Source organism: Podarcis vaucheri, assembly GCF_965113315.1.
Source record: "Podarcis vaucheri genome assembly, chromosome: 11".
Lineage (NCBI taxonomy): Eukaryota > Metazoa > Chordata > Lepidosauria > Squamata > Lacertidae > Podarcis > Podarcis vaucheri.
In genome coordinates, this window is record NC_138749.1 from 60,008,383 (window position 1) to 60,025,624 (window position 17,242).

The 17,242-nt window shown below is 41.0% G+C and overlaps 1 protein-coding gene and 2 long non-coding RNA genes across 5 annotated transcripts in view; 1 reads left to right on the forward strand and 2 right to left on the reverse strand.

Annotated features, from left to right (window-relative positions):
* The window catches only part of LOC309542799, a 390,515-nt gene that overhangs the window by 266,633 nt on the left and 106,640 nt on the right, over positions 1-17,242 (reverse strand). The window lies entirely within an intron of this gene.
* Positions 1,510-17,242, forward strand: part of LOC309542661 (uncharacterized protein) — a 37,042-nt gene continuing 21,309 nt past the window's right edge. The window contains exons 1-6 of one of the 3 annotated variants that reach the window (XM_082241511.1): positions 1,510-4,314; positions 6,417-6,531; positions 8,017-8,099; positions 8,437-8,562; positions 10,017-10,075; positions 10,374-10,524. In XM_082241511.1, coding sequence (XP_082097637.1) covers positions 2,298-4,314; positions 6,417-6,531; positions 8,017-8,099; positions 8,437-8,562; positions 10,017-10,075; positions 10,374-10,524 — 2,551 coding nt within the window. In that variant the 5' untranslated portion in view covers positions 1,510-2,297. The remainder of the gene's footprint in view (positions 4,315-6,416; positions 6,532-8,016; positions 8,100-8,436; positions 8,563-10,016; positions 10,076-10,373; positions 10,525-17,242) is intronic. The other 2 variants (XM_082241510.1, XM_082241512.1) reach the window with 2 other exon arrangements.
* On the reverse strand, positions 9,516-15,628 carry LOC309542791. Its single transcript, XR_014224437.1, has 3 exons — positions 15,408-15,628; positions 10,402-10,532; positions 9,516-9,612 (listed from the first exon to the last, which is right to left on the reverse strand). It is a non-coding gene; the product is annotated as an uncharacterized lncRNA (long non-coding RNA).

The following is a 17,242-nucleotide window of genomic DNA, read 5'->3' on the forward strand; positions in this document are numbered from 1 at the left end:
GTTGAGGTTTTTGTTTTTAGGATTTTACCCCAAGAAATAAACTGCCACAGGGGCTGGATTAAACCGATCAGCGGGCCGGATTAGGCCCCCAAAAACGAATTTAGGACATGCCTGCCGTATAACATATATTCAACACAAAAAGCAGTGACAATTTGTTGTTGACGAAGGACAGCTGGACATATAAAGGGCCCCATTACCTTCAGTAGCTGAGGGCCTCATCAAACCTAAATCCGGCCCTGCCTGAGTGCATTCACTGAACTTTGATATATCTGTGCAGCACAGTGCTCTTTTTCTAGAAAAAGAGGTGCCGGATTTGGCCATTAACTTCTCCCTTGTTCTCTTTGAATGGCGGAGCTGAGCTCCAGTGAGCTCTGGCTCTAAAAAAAAGCCCTGTTTATATGTTATGGAGTTGCAGCATATTGTATTTATATATAACCTCACACAGCAGCATGTTGGCATATGGAAAGGGTTTACACAGCACACAATGGCCTCATTGCCAGGGAATTTTGATGCTGTGAGACATGTTTTCCCCTCTGTCTTAAGATCCAAGTAACAGTGGACTCATTGCCTTTGGTTGTTAATTAGCGTAAGGCAATCACGACAACATGAGTTCATCTAACCCTCTTTTTGAAAAGTCACTGGTGCCTTCTGGGAAATGAAAAAACAAGCTGTATGCATTATTATTTTTTTGCCTGTCTTCTCCAAATCACCCTTTGATGCCTTTGTTTCCTCATCTTTGTCTCTTCCTCCTAGACTTAACATTTATTTCCCATATGGGCTGCCCTTCTCAATATTGAAGCAATATTGAAAGTGAACTGAATTAATATCCTGTCTACAATATTATATTAAAACAAGAGTACAATCAAGTTACACCTTTAGGTGGCAGTTTGAGACTATATTTTATTTTGAAAATGAATACACAGTTTTGTTCATCTGTAATTACTACGGTATATTTGACATGAGAGACATGTGTCCAGTTTTGATTTGTTACAGCCCACGATGACCCAGTTGGCTTTGTGGCCAAGTGCATAACTGAACTTAGCTTCCACATAGCTCAAATTGCCACTGCACCATACTGATGTCTTTCTCTTCTTGATTATGTGGTTGAAGTAGCTTAGTTTTCTTTTAAAATAATGTCTGGCCCTCAGTCCTGAAAAAGGTGTGTTCAGATATGAAGCTTTCATGTTGCAGCCAGCCTATACCGTGTTTTTATCATTACCCTTTCTAGTAGTGAGCTCAGGTGCTGATTGCTGACAAGATTGTAACAGAATTGGGACTACTAGGAATCAAGAGGGAGGTACAGAGTTGTTTGGGAATTCCTGATTCTTGGAAAAGGACAGAAATATTTTTGGTGAAACCCCTGAAGGCCCCCCAAAAGCCTCCCTTAGACAGAAACCAAACCCACCACTGAGAACTGGTCATGCTCACTTGCCCCAGAATGTGACTGTCAGCTAGAAAAGAAAATGTGGGGAGGGGATAGACAATAGTGGAATGTCCTAGTTCCTCTTAGTTTATACTATTCAATAGGCGACTGAGTGAAACATTTTGTTTCATACCTACTTGCTCCTTCTAATAACAATCTTTGGTGGCTGAGTGCCTATACATTTAGCAGTGAAACTCAGTAGCATAGAATTCTGCATATCTAAGGAGTCTCCCAACAAACACACACACACACACACACACACACACACACACAGCCACACACAGCGCAGTCCAATAAAGACCCATGGGGTTCCAGCAATATAGATAGCAGTTGAGGCTATAGAGGTAAGAATTAGGACTAGATTTGCTTAGCTTCAGCAAAACCGCAACATTTGTACAAATAATTTATTAGGCCCTTTCCCACCATATTGTTTGTTTCTTCATGCATGGTATTGATAAGCCATCTTATAACTATGTTTTTAAGACATCTCACTACAAGATATTAAAACCATTTGAAATGCATAAACAACGAATTTTTGTTCTTCTATTAACCTGATCTTGCTTGACACTTCAGTGGGCTGGTTTTTGCTACAATCTTGTTGGTGATCCCTACCTGTTGGACAAATGCAAAGGTTAAGAAGGTGGCCCTGAATGTAAAATTTATGACAGAATAGATATTTTACTCATGTGGACTACCCTGTTTGAACTGCCAATAAATAATTAGAATAGCTTTCATGTATAACTGTGTTTGCTTCAACAGAATGAGCATCTGTCTCCTAAGGTAGAATCACTCTGCTGGAAGTGAAATTGATACGGCATGTACACAGAATCTGACATTCTCACGACTTAAGCGGCTAACTTTCTATGGAAGGACAATGTCTGGCACTGTTGGTGATGCTAATAGCCCAAATTCAGTCAAGGCCAAAGGTATCCCATTACATTCTGTAGTTGGTGCTAGCATGGGCTTTCAGCAGCCCAACAAGTCGCTAAGCAGAGGAAATCATTCAATTCAGAGACTCTCTAGCGTGAGCTATCCAAGAACGGAACAAGAAACAAGTAACACAAATGAACCACCACACAGAAAATGTTTAAGCAGTACCTACATATCAAAATTGGATAATCAACTACTTGAGGATGCAAGCATTCCTGAGACACAGAAACTGAGAATGGTTGCAAGCTGGGCAGAATTGTTTCATGATACATCTGTTGTTTGGGACAACCTGCAGGAAGCTGGAAAATCTACCTTGGATTATGATACAGTGGTTCAAAACAGCAGTGGTGAAGACGCCATAAATAAAAATGCTGACAATTTGGAAATGAAGTTATTACATGCACATGTTTTAAATCCTTTCATAGCCTCTGAAAATAGCTCGGCGCGTGCTGAAAGATGTACTCCTCCTGTTTTTTTATGTTGTAATACATCACCTCCTCCTTGCAAGAGTTCTGCTCAAGCAACTAAGCCTGAGAAAGAAGGAAGGGATATTATGCTTTCCACCAACATTTCAGAAGAATGTGAAGTTGAGGATGACATGCATAGTAGCACAAGAGAAGCCAGTTCTTTAAATGCTCATAATGTGTGCAAGCTAGATGATTCATGCACAATTACAGTGGACCAGCAAAAAAATGAAACTTTTTTTTGGCCTCCTCTCAGTGATAGTTTAGATGAGGAATTTGCAGATGTGAAGATTGATTGTCTAAAACTACCAGAGAGCAAGGAACACACAAGCCCTCTTAACAGTGATGTTGAGGCAGAAAATATTAAACTCATCAATTTATCTGTGCTGGAAGGCAGACACTCCTTCACAAAAAGTTCTGACATCTGTGAAAAATGGAATCTAGGAACAGAAAAGCTCTTGGAGATCAAAGAATACAAATGCAAAGATTTCATGTGGACTCTCAAACCTAAAGCTTCCAGTGGGACCAATGATGTTGGAGAGACTACAGACAGAAACATCCCTTTTCATCTCAAAGTAAAAAAAGATGCATTAAGGGATGGGAGTTCAGACTTTCAGCCTCTAAAGAAAGGCATCGATCAGAGAAATGCATTTAAATCTGAGCATATGCTAGGGATGGTTAAAACTCTAGAAAGGAAGAATATCACAGAAGAACAAGCAAATAGTACATCTAATGGAAACCACTGTAACAGAGAAGAAAGGGAAACAGAATTTAAATTCCTGATGAAAGATCCAGCCATGCAAATTAAGAGTTTCTGTGGGAACACATTAATGAACCCTTCAGAAAACAGTACTTCAGTCTGTTTGAATCACAGTTATAAAAGCACTTGCTTGGGCAGTAGTAGTGACTGCGTTTTGTTAGACATGCTTCTCCAGTTTACTGATAGTGTAGAACCTAAGTCCAATACAGTTCCAATATATGTGCACGGTGATATACATGAAAATGTTTCTGAGGGTGTTGCAAAATCAGTAGTAGGTTCTAAAAAGAATACAGAAGAATTTCTTGTCCCCAGAATAAAAGCTGATGGTGATGAGAACCTATTTTGGAATGACAAATCCCAGTTTGATTCCAACCACAGTGATAGTGTTTTGGCAAAATATTACTTCTATTTGAGTTATCTCAATAAGTCCAAAAGGCTTCAGCAAGAGGTTGATGGCAATCTTCTTTCTTATCAACAACATTTTGGAATTTCTAAAGAAAAAAAAATATCCGCACTCGACTACCATAAGGGTGGTAATATGTATGAGCATAAGGCTACTGAATATACGAGCAATGACGTAAGCTACTGTGAGGATAAAAGTTCTGAGGTTATAAAACAACAAAGCCTTCCTGAAAAACAGGAATCAAAGTCTTCTTTTTCATGTAACAGCCCTGAACATTTTTCTAATCTATTATTGACGGGAAAGAAACAATTGGAGAATGGACACATTTTGAAAGGTAAAAATAGACTGATGTTGTCTAGCAAGATTGTGATGTATATATATGATTTTTTTACCCCTTTGCATAAAATAATGTGTCAAAATAGCTACATTGTTGTGAACATGGAATATAAGTAGGTATCTGCCAAATTTCATGGAAATGGCTTTATTTCTATACAGGCTGTGGGGTCTCAGTTTTCTGTGTTACGAACATAGCCTTCAAGCCGTTTGTAAACCCAATAAACACACAAAATATGATTGTTTTAAAACTTGTAGCGTACGCAAAGGCTTTTTCCAAAAACCTAGGCTGCACTTACTTAACTTACTTAACTGAGTGCACACACCACTGAAGACAGTGACACTTCTGAGAAGATGTATATAGGATTGCACTTTCCATATGTTGCACATCAAACTTTTAAGTGCCTTCAGTTAAGCTTCTGTAGCACCCACAGGCTACTATGTGCAAAATGAATTTGAAAATTGCTCTAATGATGGCGTGCCTCCTTTCTCAGGGATTTTGTATGGGGGAAGAGATGCCTGCCTGTTACCAGCCCCCAGGCTTTCTAGCCACTTGGAGTGGCTTGGACCTTCACAAAAAGATGGAGAACATTAAAAAAGGCAGCCCTTTGACCACCTCATAATAATGGAAGAATATTTAAAAATCAGCATTTTTATGTGGATTTTCAGAAACAACCAATAATATGGGACAGAACATACCTGGAACTGGCCACATGCAGAACTGAGACACACTGTAAATAGACTGATCCATCCATTCCTAGCAAAAGGCTAGGAAATGCCGGGAATTTTGAATGAATATATTTCCCAATATATTATTTATTTGTTATGATTCTGCTTAATAACATTAGAAGAATTCTGAGTGACCTGGTCCCATGCTACTCTAGTAATGTTTATAGCATCGAACCAATATTGGGTGGGGTGAACCAGATGGCAGTGCCAGCTCTGGGTTCACATCATGGATCCATGGCTCCTATGGTTCTGCAATAATGCATGGGCAGAAAAAAAGGCAAAGAACAAGCAGGAGTACATGGCCAAAACAACATGGCCATTGCTCAACATAAAGCTTAGGAAGGCTGGTCTCAAGCCAGACGGGTTATTGCTTGGTCTAATTGCTATGACACCACTCTTGATAACAGAGTAGGGGTGGAAGTCCTCTTCTGGTCACTCACGTAAGGAGAAGCTGAGCATGTGACACTGCTCTACATATTCTGGACCAAAACAAGTGTGATGTGGGAACTCTGTGGTCTGTTCTCCCAACACTTCATCAGAATAAAAAAGCAGCTGGATCAGAGCTCTAATTTCGATTGGAACAGAAGGTGAGCTCTAAGGGAGTAGAGTTTACCTTTTCCCTTTCTGTGCTGAATTTGTGAGTGAATCTCCTTTCAACTCCCTTTATCATGCCTGTTTTCAGCAGAGCTAATAGCAGTTTGGAGAGGGGGGATTGATTGTGGAAATAGGGGAGAAGAGTTAAACATTATCTCCCTAGCACCACCTCTGCTGTCAAAATCAGAGCATCCACAGCTGTTTTTGAGCTTTACTTTCTAATTTGTTTTATGAAAATATTGGGAGAACTGACTATGGATCTCACAGACCATATCTGTTTTGGCCATTTTAAGTTGTCTTTTGTACCATCCATGCCTTACGCTTGGCAGTGAATTAAAAGAGAAGATGGTCTGAATGTATATTTGGGAATGAATGAATATTGGCGCTGTGGTCTAACCACTGCGTCTCTTGGGCTTGCCGATCAGAAAGTTGGCAGTTTGAGTCCATGCAACGGGGTGAGGTCCTGTTGCTCTGTCCCAGATAAATAGGTACTGCTGCAGTGGGAAGGTAAATGGTCTTTCTATTGCACCAGAAGCAGTTTAGTCATGCTGGCCATGACTCGGAAAGCTGTCTGGACAAACACCAGCTCCCTCGGCCTGAAGCGAGATGGGCGCCGCACCCCTTGGTCACCTTTGACTGGGCATAACCATCCAGGGGTCCTTTACCTTTACCTCATATGGAAATACGCATCCATGTTTGTAGATGATTACGTCATAACCCTTGAGTCTGCTTTTATTGTTATGACTATTGAACTACCTGTGACTGCATTGTCTTTTGTAGGCAAGAAGCTTTTTGGGGCCATGAAAATCAGCACAGATGTGGTTGGTGTTAAGAGGTGTTCTGAGAGATCCAGCACTGTATGTGCATCTTTCACACAGAGAGAGCGGAAGCCAAGGTTTGCCCTTTTATGTTTTAATATTTACCACCCAGTGATGTGTTATTGAATGTATTTTGTTGGCTTTTGAAAAAAGGATGGGTTTGCCCTGATTCCCTGCAGGTAGCCTAAGTGAAATGTCTGTATTAATTTCCCATGATGTCAAGATTAAAGTTTTACAAAGGAACTAATAGACCATCCCTTAAAAAAACAATGGTTTATGTCTTAAAGAGAACTTTGATTTATTGTGGTTTTCCCTGCAGACTTCTTCTCATTTAATTTAAAAGGCTAGTTGGGAAAGTGTTTCATTAGAGCTGATACAAGAAACCCTAATATTAGTTGTAATCACTTTCTACACCTATGTGTACATTTTTTCAGCATCATAATTATGTGTTATCAAAATGTATGGGTTTCATCAGTGATGAATATATTCATCATGTTTTGTGCTTACATAGGCAGAAATTAGCTGATCATTTTTTTTCTTCTGGAAGATCTTTTGTGTGAATTAATTTAAGCAATTAAAATACATTATTTGCCTTTTAACTGATTAATTATAATTTAAATAAGTTTGTGTTTTACCAAAACAGCAATATTGGGTGTCTTTTGCAATCATTAAGGATGTGTAAAGTATCTACTTACAATCTAATCCCTGTTACTATGCAAAGCTATGTTTAATATTTTGTTCTTTTCTTATAAAATTTAATAACCCCTCAAAGATAAACATGTATGTTCTTAATCTGTAGTTTGCCCAACTGAAAGTCCTTCTCCACAAAAATATTGTGAGAAAGGTCGCTATTATTCTTTCCTTTTAGATAGTTTAGAGGGGACAGTGGTTCAGTTTAGGTATGATAATTTTGAGCTGATTAAACCTTGATTTATTGGCCATGTGCTTGTGTGTTCCATCCTCTCCTGCATATTTATTTCATTGTTGCCTTATTTGAATGTGTCCGGGTGACCTACACACACAATTAAAAAACAACCACCATTTTTACAATAAAACAGTACTTTGCTTTGGCACGTCTATCTCTTGATTACAGTTTCCTGTGACTTCTGAACCTGGTTTTATCTTCTGGTTTGTAAGTCCCAATTAAACCATGGTTTCTTGATTTGGATGTGAGAAGCAATAATAGACTCATATAGGAAGGAACAAGGAAGGGGAATGTGATGATATATCTCATTCTTTGACTGATAGCAAATGATAAGCCATGGTTTATGTCTGAACTGTGTCACTGTCTTAACCAAGAATGAGAAAGGAATTGAAGCCATATATCCAACATAGATGTCATCTTTCCCCAACCTGATGCCCTCCATATTCATTTTGTACTACATCTCCCATCATCCTGACTACTGGCTATGCTGGCTGTGGTTTGTGAGAGTTGAAGTGGAAAATATTTAGAGGGCTCCAGGCAGGGGAATACTTTTCTAAGTCAAACACTCCATCCATCCGTATCGGCTCTTGTGGAGTATTTTCCCCCCATTTAATTTTGTTTGTTTTTCTTTCAATAGATCACAACATACTCAAAGACCAGCACAGACCAGTGAAAGAACAAGGAAAGGAAGTTATAAGTCTCAGATCTGTCCATCTTCAGGTGTGTGAAATCTGGAGTGACCTACTTGGTGTCAAAGCCTCTGCTCTTATATTTGTTTCCATGCGTTGCATGTGAAAGGGGTGCAGGATTGTGACAGTTGGCACTGTCCTTGCAGGAAACAAGAGCTGCCCCCACCCTGTTTCCTCATGCTTTGCATTGTGGGAAGCTTCAGAATAAGTGACATGTGTCTGCTGTAATTTCTGCAGATAATGTCAGACATCCTGGATGATTTGGCTCAGAATAGTTTTCTTGATCTTGTACCTAAATGTTTGTAGAATAGGATATATTGCTCCAATAAGCCTTCTTCCCCCAGTTACACAATTCTGCTTTAATATAGACTGCAACCCTTGTAAACAGACCAGTATGCATTCTGTCTCTGAAACAACTGTACCGTGTAAATATCAGAAGAAAACATCTAATAATCAGAACACAAGGAAAAGTTTTCTTAAAAATGCAAATGCATGTAAGTTAATCCCTATATATATATATTGTGAACTGAGATACAGCTGTCAATCATTCTGTGGGTTTCCTTTGGGGGGGGCACATATCTCTTGTTTTTTCATAGAAGTGAAACCAATTGTATACAGGAAAAAACCCCAAACCCCAATTGGGTATGCATAATCTTCTGAGCCTCACCTAAAGCAACTCAGTAGATTTTGGTCCTAATACATTTAGCATGTGATATCCATCACTGGGCAATCCGCACTGTCCACTTTAGTGAAAAGGAAGATGTATATGTGTGAATCAGTTGGACAAGTAAAGTGGATTTTGATCCGTTGGAAATACGATGAGTGTGTATTTTCTAATATCTCTGGAAGAGTAACTGCGTTCAGAAAATCTACAGTCCAAACAAAAAACACGTCCCTGCCCTCACAGGTCTCTTGTGCAAGCTCCTCCATTTATTTCATGGGGAATTTTACTTATTTCCAATGAATTAGGTAGGAAAACCTGGTATGCACATCTCAGCTTCTGTGCCCATAAGAAATATCTGAATTGTGGCATTGCAATTTTCTTTTTTGTGTATTGAGGTAGATGTTGGAAAATGAGAGTACCCCTAAAAATTTCTTTTAGGAAAAAAGCACTGGGCACACATGTACAAAGGTTTCAGGGTGAGGCTGAGAAGCTGCACTCTGGTGACAGGAACATAAGAAGCCATCTTATACCAAGATGAAGGGTCTATCTAGCTCATATGGTCTGTTGACAGTCAGCAGCTGCCCAGGAATTTGAACACGAATCTTCCTTTCTCCATCTTACCTGGAGATGCCATGGTTTGAACCTGGGGTATGCAAAATACAGTAAGTGCTCTACCACTGAGCATACTTGCAGAATATTATTCTGTGATCCTCAATTCTGCATGGAGAATTAAATGGAGACAAATGTGGAGCACAAGGGTGTTTTTGCATCCAGCACTTCCCTTGATTAATTGATTATTTATTTATTAATTTGGAGCTTGTCAGTTCCTCTTCCTCCTCCTCCTTGCTTTCCAGAGCCGAGTTGATCTGCCAATGAGCTCCTGAAGCAAACAGGAAGGTGTCATGTGAAAAACAACAACACCCAAACCTCTCTTTAGATAAAAGACTTACATTTTTTTAACATTTTTTCACAGGGTGATTCAATAGATGAACTATATATAGTCATGATGCAAAAATTGACATGATCCCATTTGAATACTGGGCTTTTCTAAGAGAGCTTCACTATTTGCAATTATAGCAGAACCCATTGCTGTGCAGTAATTCTTATAGGCTTATGTCTGTTATAGGCTGGTATTAAAAAATATTCAGGATACAGATTTTTTGAGACACAATGCAATTCAGATAAGGTCAAGTTATGCAATATTTTGATCAAAAGGATTCTGAAAGGTTTGCCGAATTAGTGCAACTTTAGGGGATCCCACGTCAAATCTTTTTGCTTCCACAGGGACAGAACTCAGACAGGAGCACGAAACTGCTGTTAAAGAATATTGTGAAATAAATACAGTAAGTATATTTTATGGTAAGTATATTTTGTGTGCTGAATAACATAGAAGTTAGAAGTTTTGGAAACAATTTTTTAAGATGGGAGACTGACGTGTTTCTGTCCCATCAAGAATAGGCTCCTCACAGTTGCTAGTGAGACAAAGAAAATACAGTTTTGAAATTGGATCAACTGAGTTTTATTTCCTTGCTGTCTTGCTCAGGTGTGTGCCATTACTTTGTAGTTGACTGGCTGCATTCCGTCCCCTGCCCCCCCCCCCCATTATTTGGCACAACACACAGGAATCTTTTTGATTTTTAGGAATGTCATAGTGACAGCAAGCTCTTACCATGGCTCCTTCTTCCTGACGAATTGTGGCTTTGCATCTTCTCGCTGCTGACTCATAAAGATATTACTCGGGTTTCCCAAGTTTGTCAACGTTTTTATCGGCTTGCTGGAGATGAGTCCTTCTGTAAGTACCTTTGGGAATGGATAAACAGTAAGGTAACCAGCCTGGCAGATTCAGGCACCCTGGTGCCTGCAAAGGCTTTAACTGGTGCCCTGGGTGGGTGACCCAGGTTCTGAGGTCTCATGGGGAGCGGGGAGTCCCTAGTCCTCCTAAAAAGAAAGTTATTGAGCAAAATGTGAAAGCACCTTCTAAGCAATTTCTATGAAATGAGATCATGTATGGGCATCTTGTACTGGTTCTGAGGAATGTTTATTGCTGCTATTAGACACAAACAGTGTATGTTTGTGTAAATCAGGACCAGTCAATGATCAGGACCAGTAGGACATAGCTGACTTAGTATGGTAAGCATAAGTTTGTCAGGGAGGCTGTCTTGTCTTATTTTGTCTTACACCACATACTCCCTGGCAGCCATTTTGTTATGTCACATCCCCACATAGCAGCTATTTTTTGACTGGCGCCTCCACACCCTCAACATTTGATATATGCCTGTTGGTCCAGAAACACGCCCCCCCCCCCCAATTCTACACACAGAAACTGACTGTATGGGCAAATGAAAATTACTTCAGTAGTGGTGATGAGACATCTGAGGGCAGAAGGCTCGCTTTCAGGGTGCCAGGCAGCCTACATGATGCACACAGCTCTGTGGCCCCCCTCACCCCATTGCCCCCCACTCACTGCTCTTCCTGGTGCTTGCTCTCTGCCAATTTGGAACACATACTGTAATGGTGTGAGCGGGCATAGCATTAGTACAGCAATGCTTGTGATACCTGTTGGAACCTGTTGCATTGCATCCATTGTCAGTCATACTCAGAGTAGGCCCAATGAAATTAATCGACATGATTAGCTTAGGTCTATTAATTTCATTGGGTTTACTCTGAAAAGGATTAGCACTGTGATACAGCCAGTTATACTTATTGTGTATGTTTTCCTGCCTCACAAAATAGTAAATCCACGTCTATCGTCTGCCTATCATCAAAGAATCCAGCAGAATCCTTTGATGGATCCAAGTCACTTTTATGAACAGAAGGAGGCCTTCTGCTTACAGAAGGTCTGGATCCAACCTGCCACGTGGGGCAGAGCTGCTATACTACCTTCTGGACAGGTGGGTTGCTACTGCATCCAAGGAGGCAGGGGGTGAGGCTGGAGTGGTGCAAATGAAGCCAATCCAGCACTCCTGCTGGTGTGTTTGCACTGTGCCAGTCTTCCTGCCACTTTACCCCTTGCTCCTACTGGTAGGCAAGAGCAACTTTCCTTCTGAGAAGCTAGGAAAGAGCAGCTCTGTCCCACTGTATGAGCCATTTCTGGCTACAGAGCCATGGCTTCTTATCTTTGGATAATGAAGGGGCCTTGTGATTTTTCTACAGAGAAATTAAGCTTCTCATTTTACTACTTCCTTCTTTAAAAAGGAAAAACAGAAACAAAACGATGTTTGTTTAAAGTGCCAGATCCCGTTGTATGAAAGTGGGCCGGCTCCTGCGGGCAAATTTCTGAGAAAAGGAGCATGCTTAGGGCTGTGGCTAGGGAGGAAAACAAACTGAAGGTCAACTGCTGTAGCAGGTACACCTGTGCTTGTGTCACATTCCCACACTGAATTCCAAAGCAAATACTGAACACCTTGGGCAAACAAAGGTGGGCAATTAGACAAAGCCAAGTGCTGCAATTCACTAATGCTGCATAAATGTTGTAGAAGCGAATGCCTCTTTGAGTTTTGTGCTTTGTTTTTAATAACCAAGGTTAGCGTTATGCCTGATCTTTGAATCTTTACAGAAAACTTCTGGTTTGTTTTGTTGTTGAAGCAGCTTGCAAACAAGAGAGAAAAGAGCGAATTTATGGCAAAAGTTTCAGTAAGGGGAGGGAATGGGTGAACATATGTATGAACTTCAGTAAGTAAGCCAAACAATAAAATAAGTTTGATTTCCTGGAGGGCAGGTAATGCAGAGTTCTTTGTGGTGACCTTTGTGGTGAACTTTCCGGTGACTTGGATGCAGCCAGGATTGCCCGACATATCTTTTATTTCTTTTGATTTTCTGAAGTGAATGCTTTAAGCATGGTTGGTGTTGCAAACAAGGTTTAAACTTTATGGGCAGAAAATTGAAGGAAATAATGACTGAGCAGGAGGTAACAAGGAAATAATTTTCAAGCAATATGATTACCAGCATCCAAAGAGGCTGACGTGAAGCTGGGAATACACGCTGAGCCTTACCTTCCGAACGCTCACCACTTTCGGTGGGGCATTCAGATTGAGGCCAAAGCTGCACCATGCATTTAAAACACTATTATACCACTTCAATAGTTACAGCTTTCCACGAAGAATCCTGAGAACTGTAGTTTGTTGAGGATGCTGAGAGTTGATAGGGGACCTGTAGTACTCTCACAGAGCTACAATTCCCAGAGTTCCATGGGAAGAGGGATCAGTTTTTAAACCAGTCTGGAAATGGTAGCTCTGTGAGGGGAATAGGGAAGCCATGATTGTTAAAGTAGTGTAATACTGTTTTAAATGTGTGGTGCAGATGTGGCCTATATTGTACCTAAAACAGCACTCTTCTTTCTAACAACTGAATCTTGCTTAACAGATTCTGAATGTTTTCACAGAACATAAAATGTTAGCAGTAGCAGCCAAGGCAATGGACAGGCTGCAGAGGGTTGCTTGTGCTTTCATGGGCTAGGAGTGGGGCCAAAAAGAAGCTTTTAGGAGCTTCATGGAAAAAAGCAGTGCTGGAAACAGCCATAGATGGGACAGGAAATGGAGGAGGCCACTATGAGTTGAAGACCATATTAAAAAACCGAATGACCCGCAAACTGTGGGTGTTCAGAGGGTGCTAGTGTACAAAAAGACGCGGGTGGCGCTGTGGGTAAAAGCCTCAGTGCCTAGGGCTTCCCGATCGAAAGGTCGGTGGCTCGAATCCCCGCGGCGGGGTGCTCTCCCGTTGCTTGGTCCCAGCGCCTGCCAACCTAGCAGTTCGAAAGCACCCCCGGGTGCAAGTAGATAAATAGGGACCGCTTACTGGCGGGAAGGTAAACGGCGTTTCCGTGTGCTGCGCTGGCTCGCCAGATGCAGCTTTGTCATGCTGGCGACGTGACCCGGAAGTGTCTCTGGACAGTGCTGGCCCCCAGCCTCTTAAGTGAGATGGGCGCACAACCCTAGAGTCTGTCAAGACTGGCCCGTACGGGCAGGGGTACCTTTACCTAGTGTACAAAAAATGTCCCCTGATTCCACCTTCCACACTAAGGCTGGACTGAATACCTTCCCTCCCTCATCTTTTCTTGTTTTGGAAAAGCTAAACTAATAAATCGGTAACAGTTTGTTTGCACAGCTTATAACAGATGACTCTGCTTTGAAAGAGCACTTGATCTGTGAGCTGTTTGTGCCAAGCAAAACTTCACCCCTAAATAAAACACTCTTGAACACAGGAAGATACGTGATTTGCAGCCCTAAAAATGGTACTGATTCTCACAGAATAATGTTCATTCATGCAGTGAGTATTTGAAATTTCTCTGTGTTCATTGGCAGTGGTGGTGGTATTATCCTTATTTAGACTGCTGTATCTATCTTTGCTTCCTGTAAAGGAGAGGTGACTAACCTGTAGCCCTCCATATGTTGCTGGACTTCCCGCTCCTAGCCAATATGGCCAGTGGCCGGGGATGATGGGAGTTGTTGCCCAACAACAGCTGCAAGCCGCAGGTTAGACACCTCTGTTGTTGAGAAACATCAGCATTTCACTGTTGTTCTAAATTGCCTCTCACTCCTCGAGGGACTCTGTGGCACATGTGGAGAGCCAATTTATAAATATCACACAATAAAGAGAAAAAGAGAGAGGAAATGTAACATCAGAATGAGGGCATAAATTTTTACAAATGTTGTATATGCTAATGCACTTGTCAAACTGTTAATTATTTATGGACAACTTCAAGGTCCCTGCACTTCCTTCTTATAGTTATCTATCTTTAGACTGGACTTAGACCAGATAGCCATTGAAATAGAGTACTGAGGATGCGTGACCATCCTAGAGGTCAAGCTGAACCAGGCTTTATGAGCCGGTGTGATGGAGTAGTTAAAGTGTTGAACTGGGAAGAGGGAGACTTGCATTCAAAGCCCCACTCTGCTATGAAGCTCACTGGGTAAACTTGAGATGGTCACTCCAGCCTCACCCCCCTCACAGGCTTGTTTAGAGGATAAAATAAGGACAGTGAAAGACTATGAATGCTGTCTCTGAGCTTGGATGAAGGGTGATATTAAAGCATCCTAACTTCAGTGGAGAGTCTACATCCCTTTGTAGAGCCACAGCTGCTCCTGGGGGAGTTTATATGGTGGTGTGATCAACCACACACCAGGAAAGGTGAAGATGGATAAATTAAGAGCTGTTGAGGCTTTGGGGGGAGCCAATCAGACACATGATTGGTATATGGGACACCATTGCCAAAATAACATGGCTCTGTCCTAGCTCTTGGAAATAGCCAGGGTCAAGGCTCGAAACTGGGCTCCTGACCATCAAAATATACGGAAAATGGTTTAATCTCAAACTGCATATTTCCAAACCATTTTATCTGTACCAATCCATACAATTAACTCTGGGATTCATATTCAATTTATTTATGCATATATAGAACATCTATCTTTTTCCCTTTTTTGAAACAGACAGGATCAAATGCTGTGTCAGGTGATTAGTCACTGTTGGGAAGCATGGGTGCAGCCAGGACTTTCGTTGGGGAGGGGGGGACAGAACCGATGTGATTGGTCAGTTGGTTAAGTATTTCTATTGTTTTTCTTGCTCTAGAGGAAGCAGCTCCCCCCCCCCATCCCCCCTTAGCTACATCCATGTTGGAAACCAATCTATGAGTTTTTAAATGTGTAGGGCACGTAGCAATTTTCATCAAACTTTTGCTACCTCCTTGCACTGTTTCTTGGCCAAGTCTCCTTAACAGTTTACCCAACAGCTGAATGCTAATTCCGTTGCTATGTACACTAGTGAGTGACGATAACAGGACACACAGGAGGAGAGTCAAACCCTTCAAAGAGCCCTTTCCTTGCAAATACGTCTGGATGACTTACTCAGTTCTTGAAAACCTCTTCCCACAGTACTGCTGACAACAGGAATCAAATGGCTCCCTGCCCCACACACATTAAAGCAGTTTCATTAAAACAAAGTGTTTAGCTCTTTCCGCTTCATTCTAGGGATGCTAAGGCGTGAGACTTTTATCTCTCTTTCCTTGGCCACAGCACATGCGGGGGGCTGCTAGTCAGTCACCTGTAGCTTAACATACCCTGACGGAAGGAGCTGGGTTCTTAAACACAAGAAAGAGACCAGGGAACTAACAAAGGAGGTATCAGCTGGGAGTGAACCACAGGGAACAAAATCATTTTCTCCAGTTGAGGATTAAAAGCTGTTTCCCCCGAGAAGGGTGGTGGGCAGGGGAAGGCTTGGAGACAAACACTTTTGGATACTGCCAGGATTGTATTTGGCAGAAATGCTGGGCTTTTAACAAGCCTGAGGCTACGTGAATATGTGCATATAATTTCAGGTGGTTATTCTTTTCTTTTTTTGGGGATGTTAATGGGTTTTTTAATGCTGGGGCTAATAAGCTGGGTCTTGCGCACAGAGTCAAGCAGTGCAGAACTAATTAGCTGACATCATCAGCGCTGTTGCTGGAGGAAGTTGATACAAGGGAGCTGAACGGCACAATCTGATTCTGGGAATGAAACCGGGCATGACCGACGGCTCAGCTATTCTTCATGCAAGGCTGGACCTAGTTGTGAGCAGCGGTCCTCAAGTTACTCAAATCTGATTAGTTTGTTAGGCTGGAAACAAAGGTAGCTATTGTACTAATTGGACACTTCTGTTTTTTTTTATTTATCTACTTGATTGACAAATTTATATACCAGCCTTCATCAAACAGATTCCAGACTAGTTTACAATAAAACAATGTAAGCCACAACATGCAAAAACAGAAGAATTTTAAAAGCAGCAGTAAGATGTAATAAAGAAAATGTTTCATTGCTCTTAAGATGTGTTGGTTCTCATGTGGAAACAGTGATGGCATAGGTGAAAGACCATCAGTATGTACAAAGTAAGAATAAGTCAGTTTTTGTTTCTTATTTTTCCAGTGTTAAGTCCATATTGCTGCATTTCCATATCAACTTTTTTTAAAAGCCTTCACAAAACGTCACAAGCATTTTAGTGCACAATTGTTCAAATAAACTTTTTTTGGCACTTTTTCCTAATAAGCACATTTCTTCAAATAATTCCCCAATGTAATATATTTTGTGTGCTTGTTATTGCTATGGATATTTCCCCTAGTATATGAATTTCTGTACACATTTTGTCTGAGAACTGCATCACAAAATTCAGATAAATGTGAATTTTGAAGGATAGCTGCATCTCAGGTAACAGATTGTTATGGGAAGTAAGAATTAGGTAAGAATTTCTCCCCTTCCCTAATAATATGAGGTGCTGAGGATGGGAATTCATTTCCTAATTCCTGGGTTTGAGACCAGGTAGGCTCTGTATGTTTGTTAATTATATTTTATATTATCCTATATCCTCGAGTCATTGGTCCTCATATGCTATTTTGTTTTGTTTATGGCATTTTATCTGGAATAGAGCATCTCTCTTTATTATGACAAAATGTATACTGTTGCATTCTTAAACTGCTGCCTATTATATTTAAAATGCATTCACTAGAATTTCCTCCTTGCCCAAGACTTTTGTTTCCCCCACGTGCT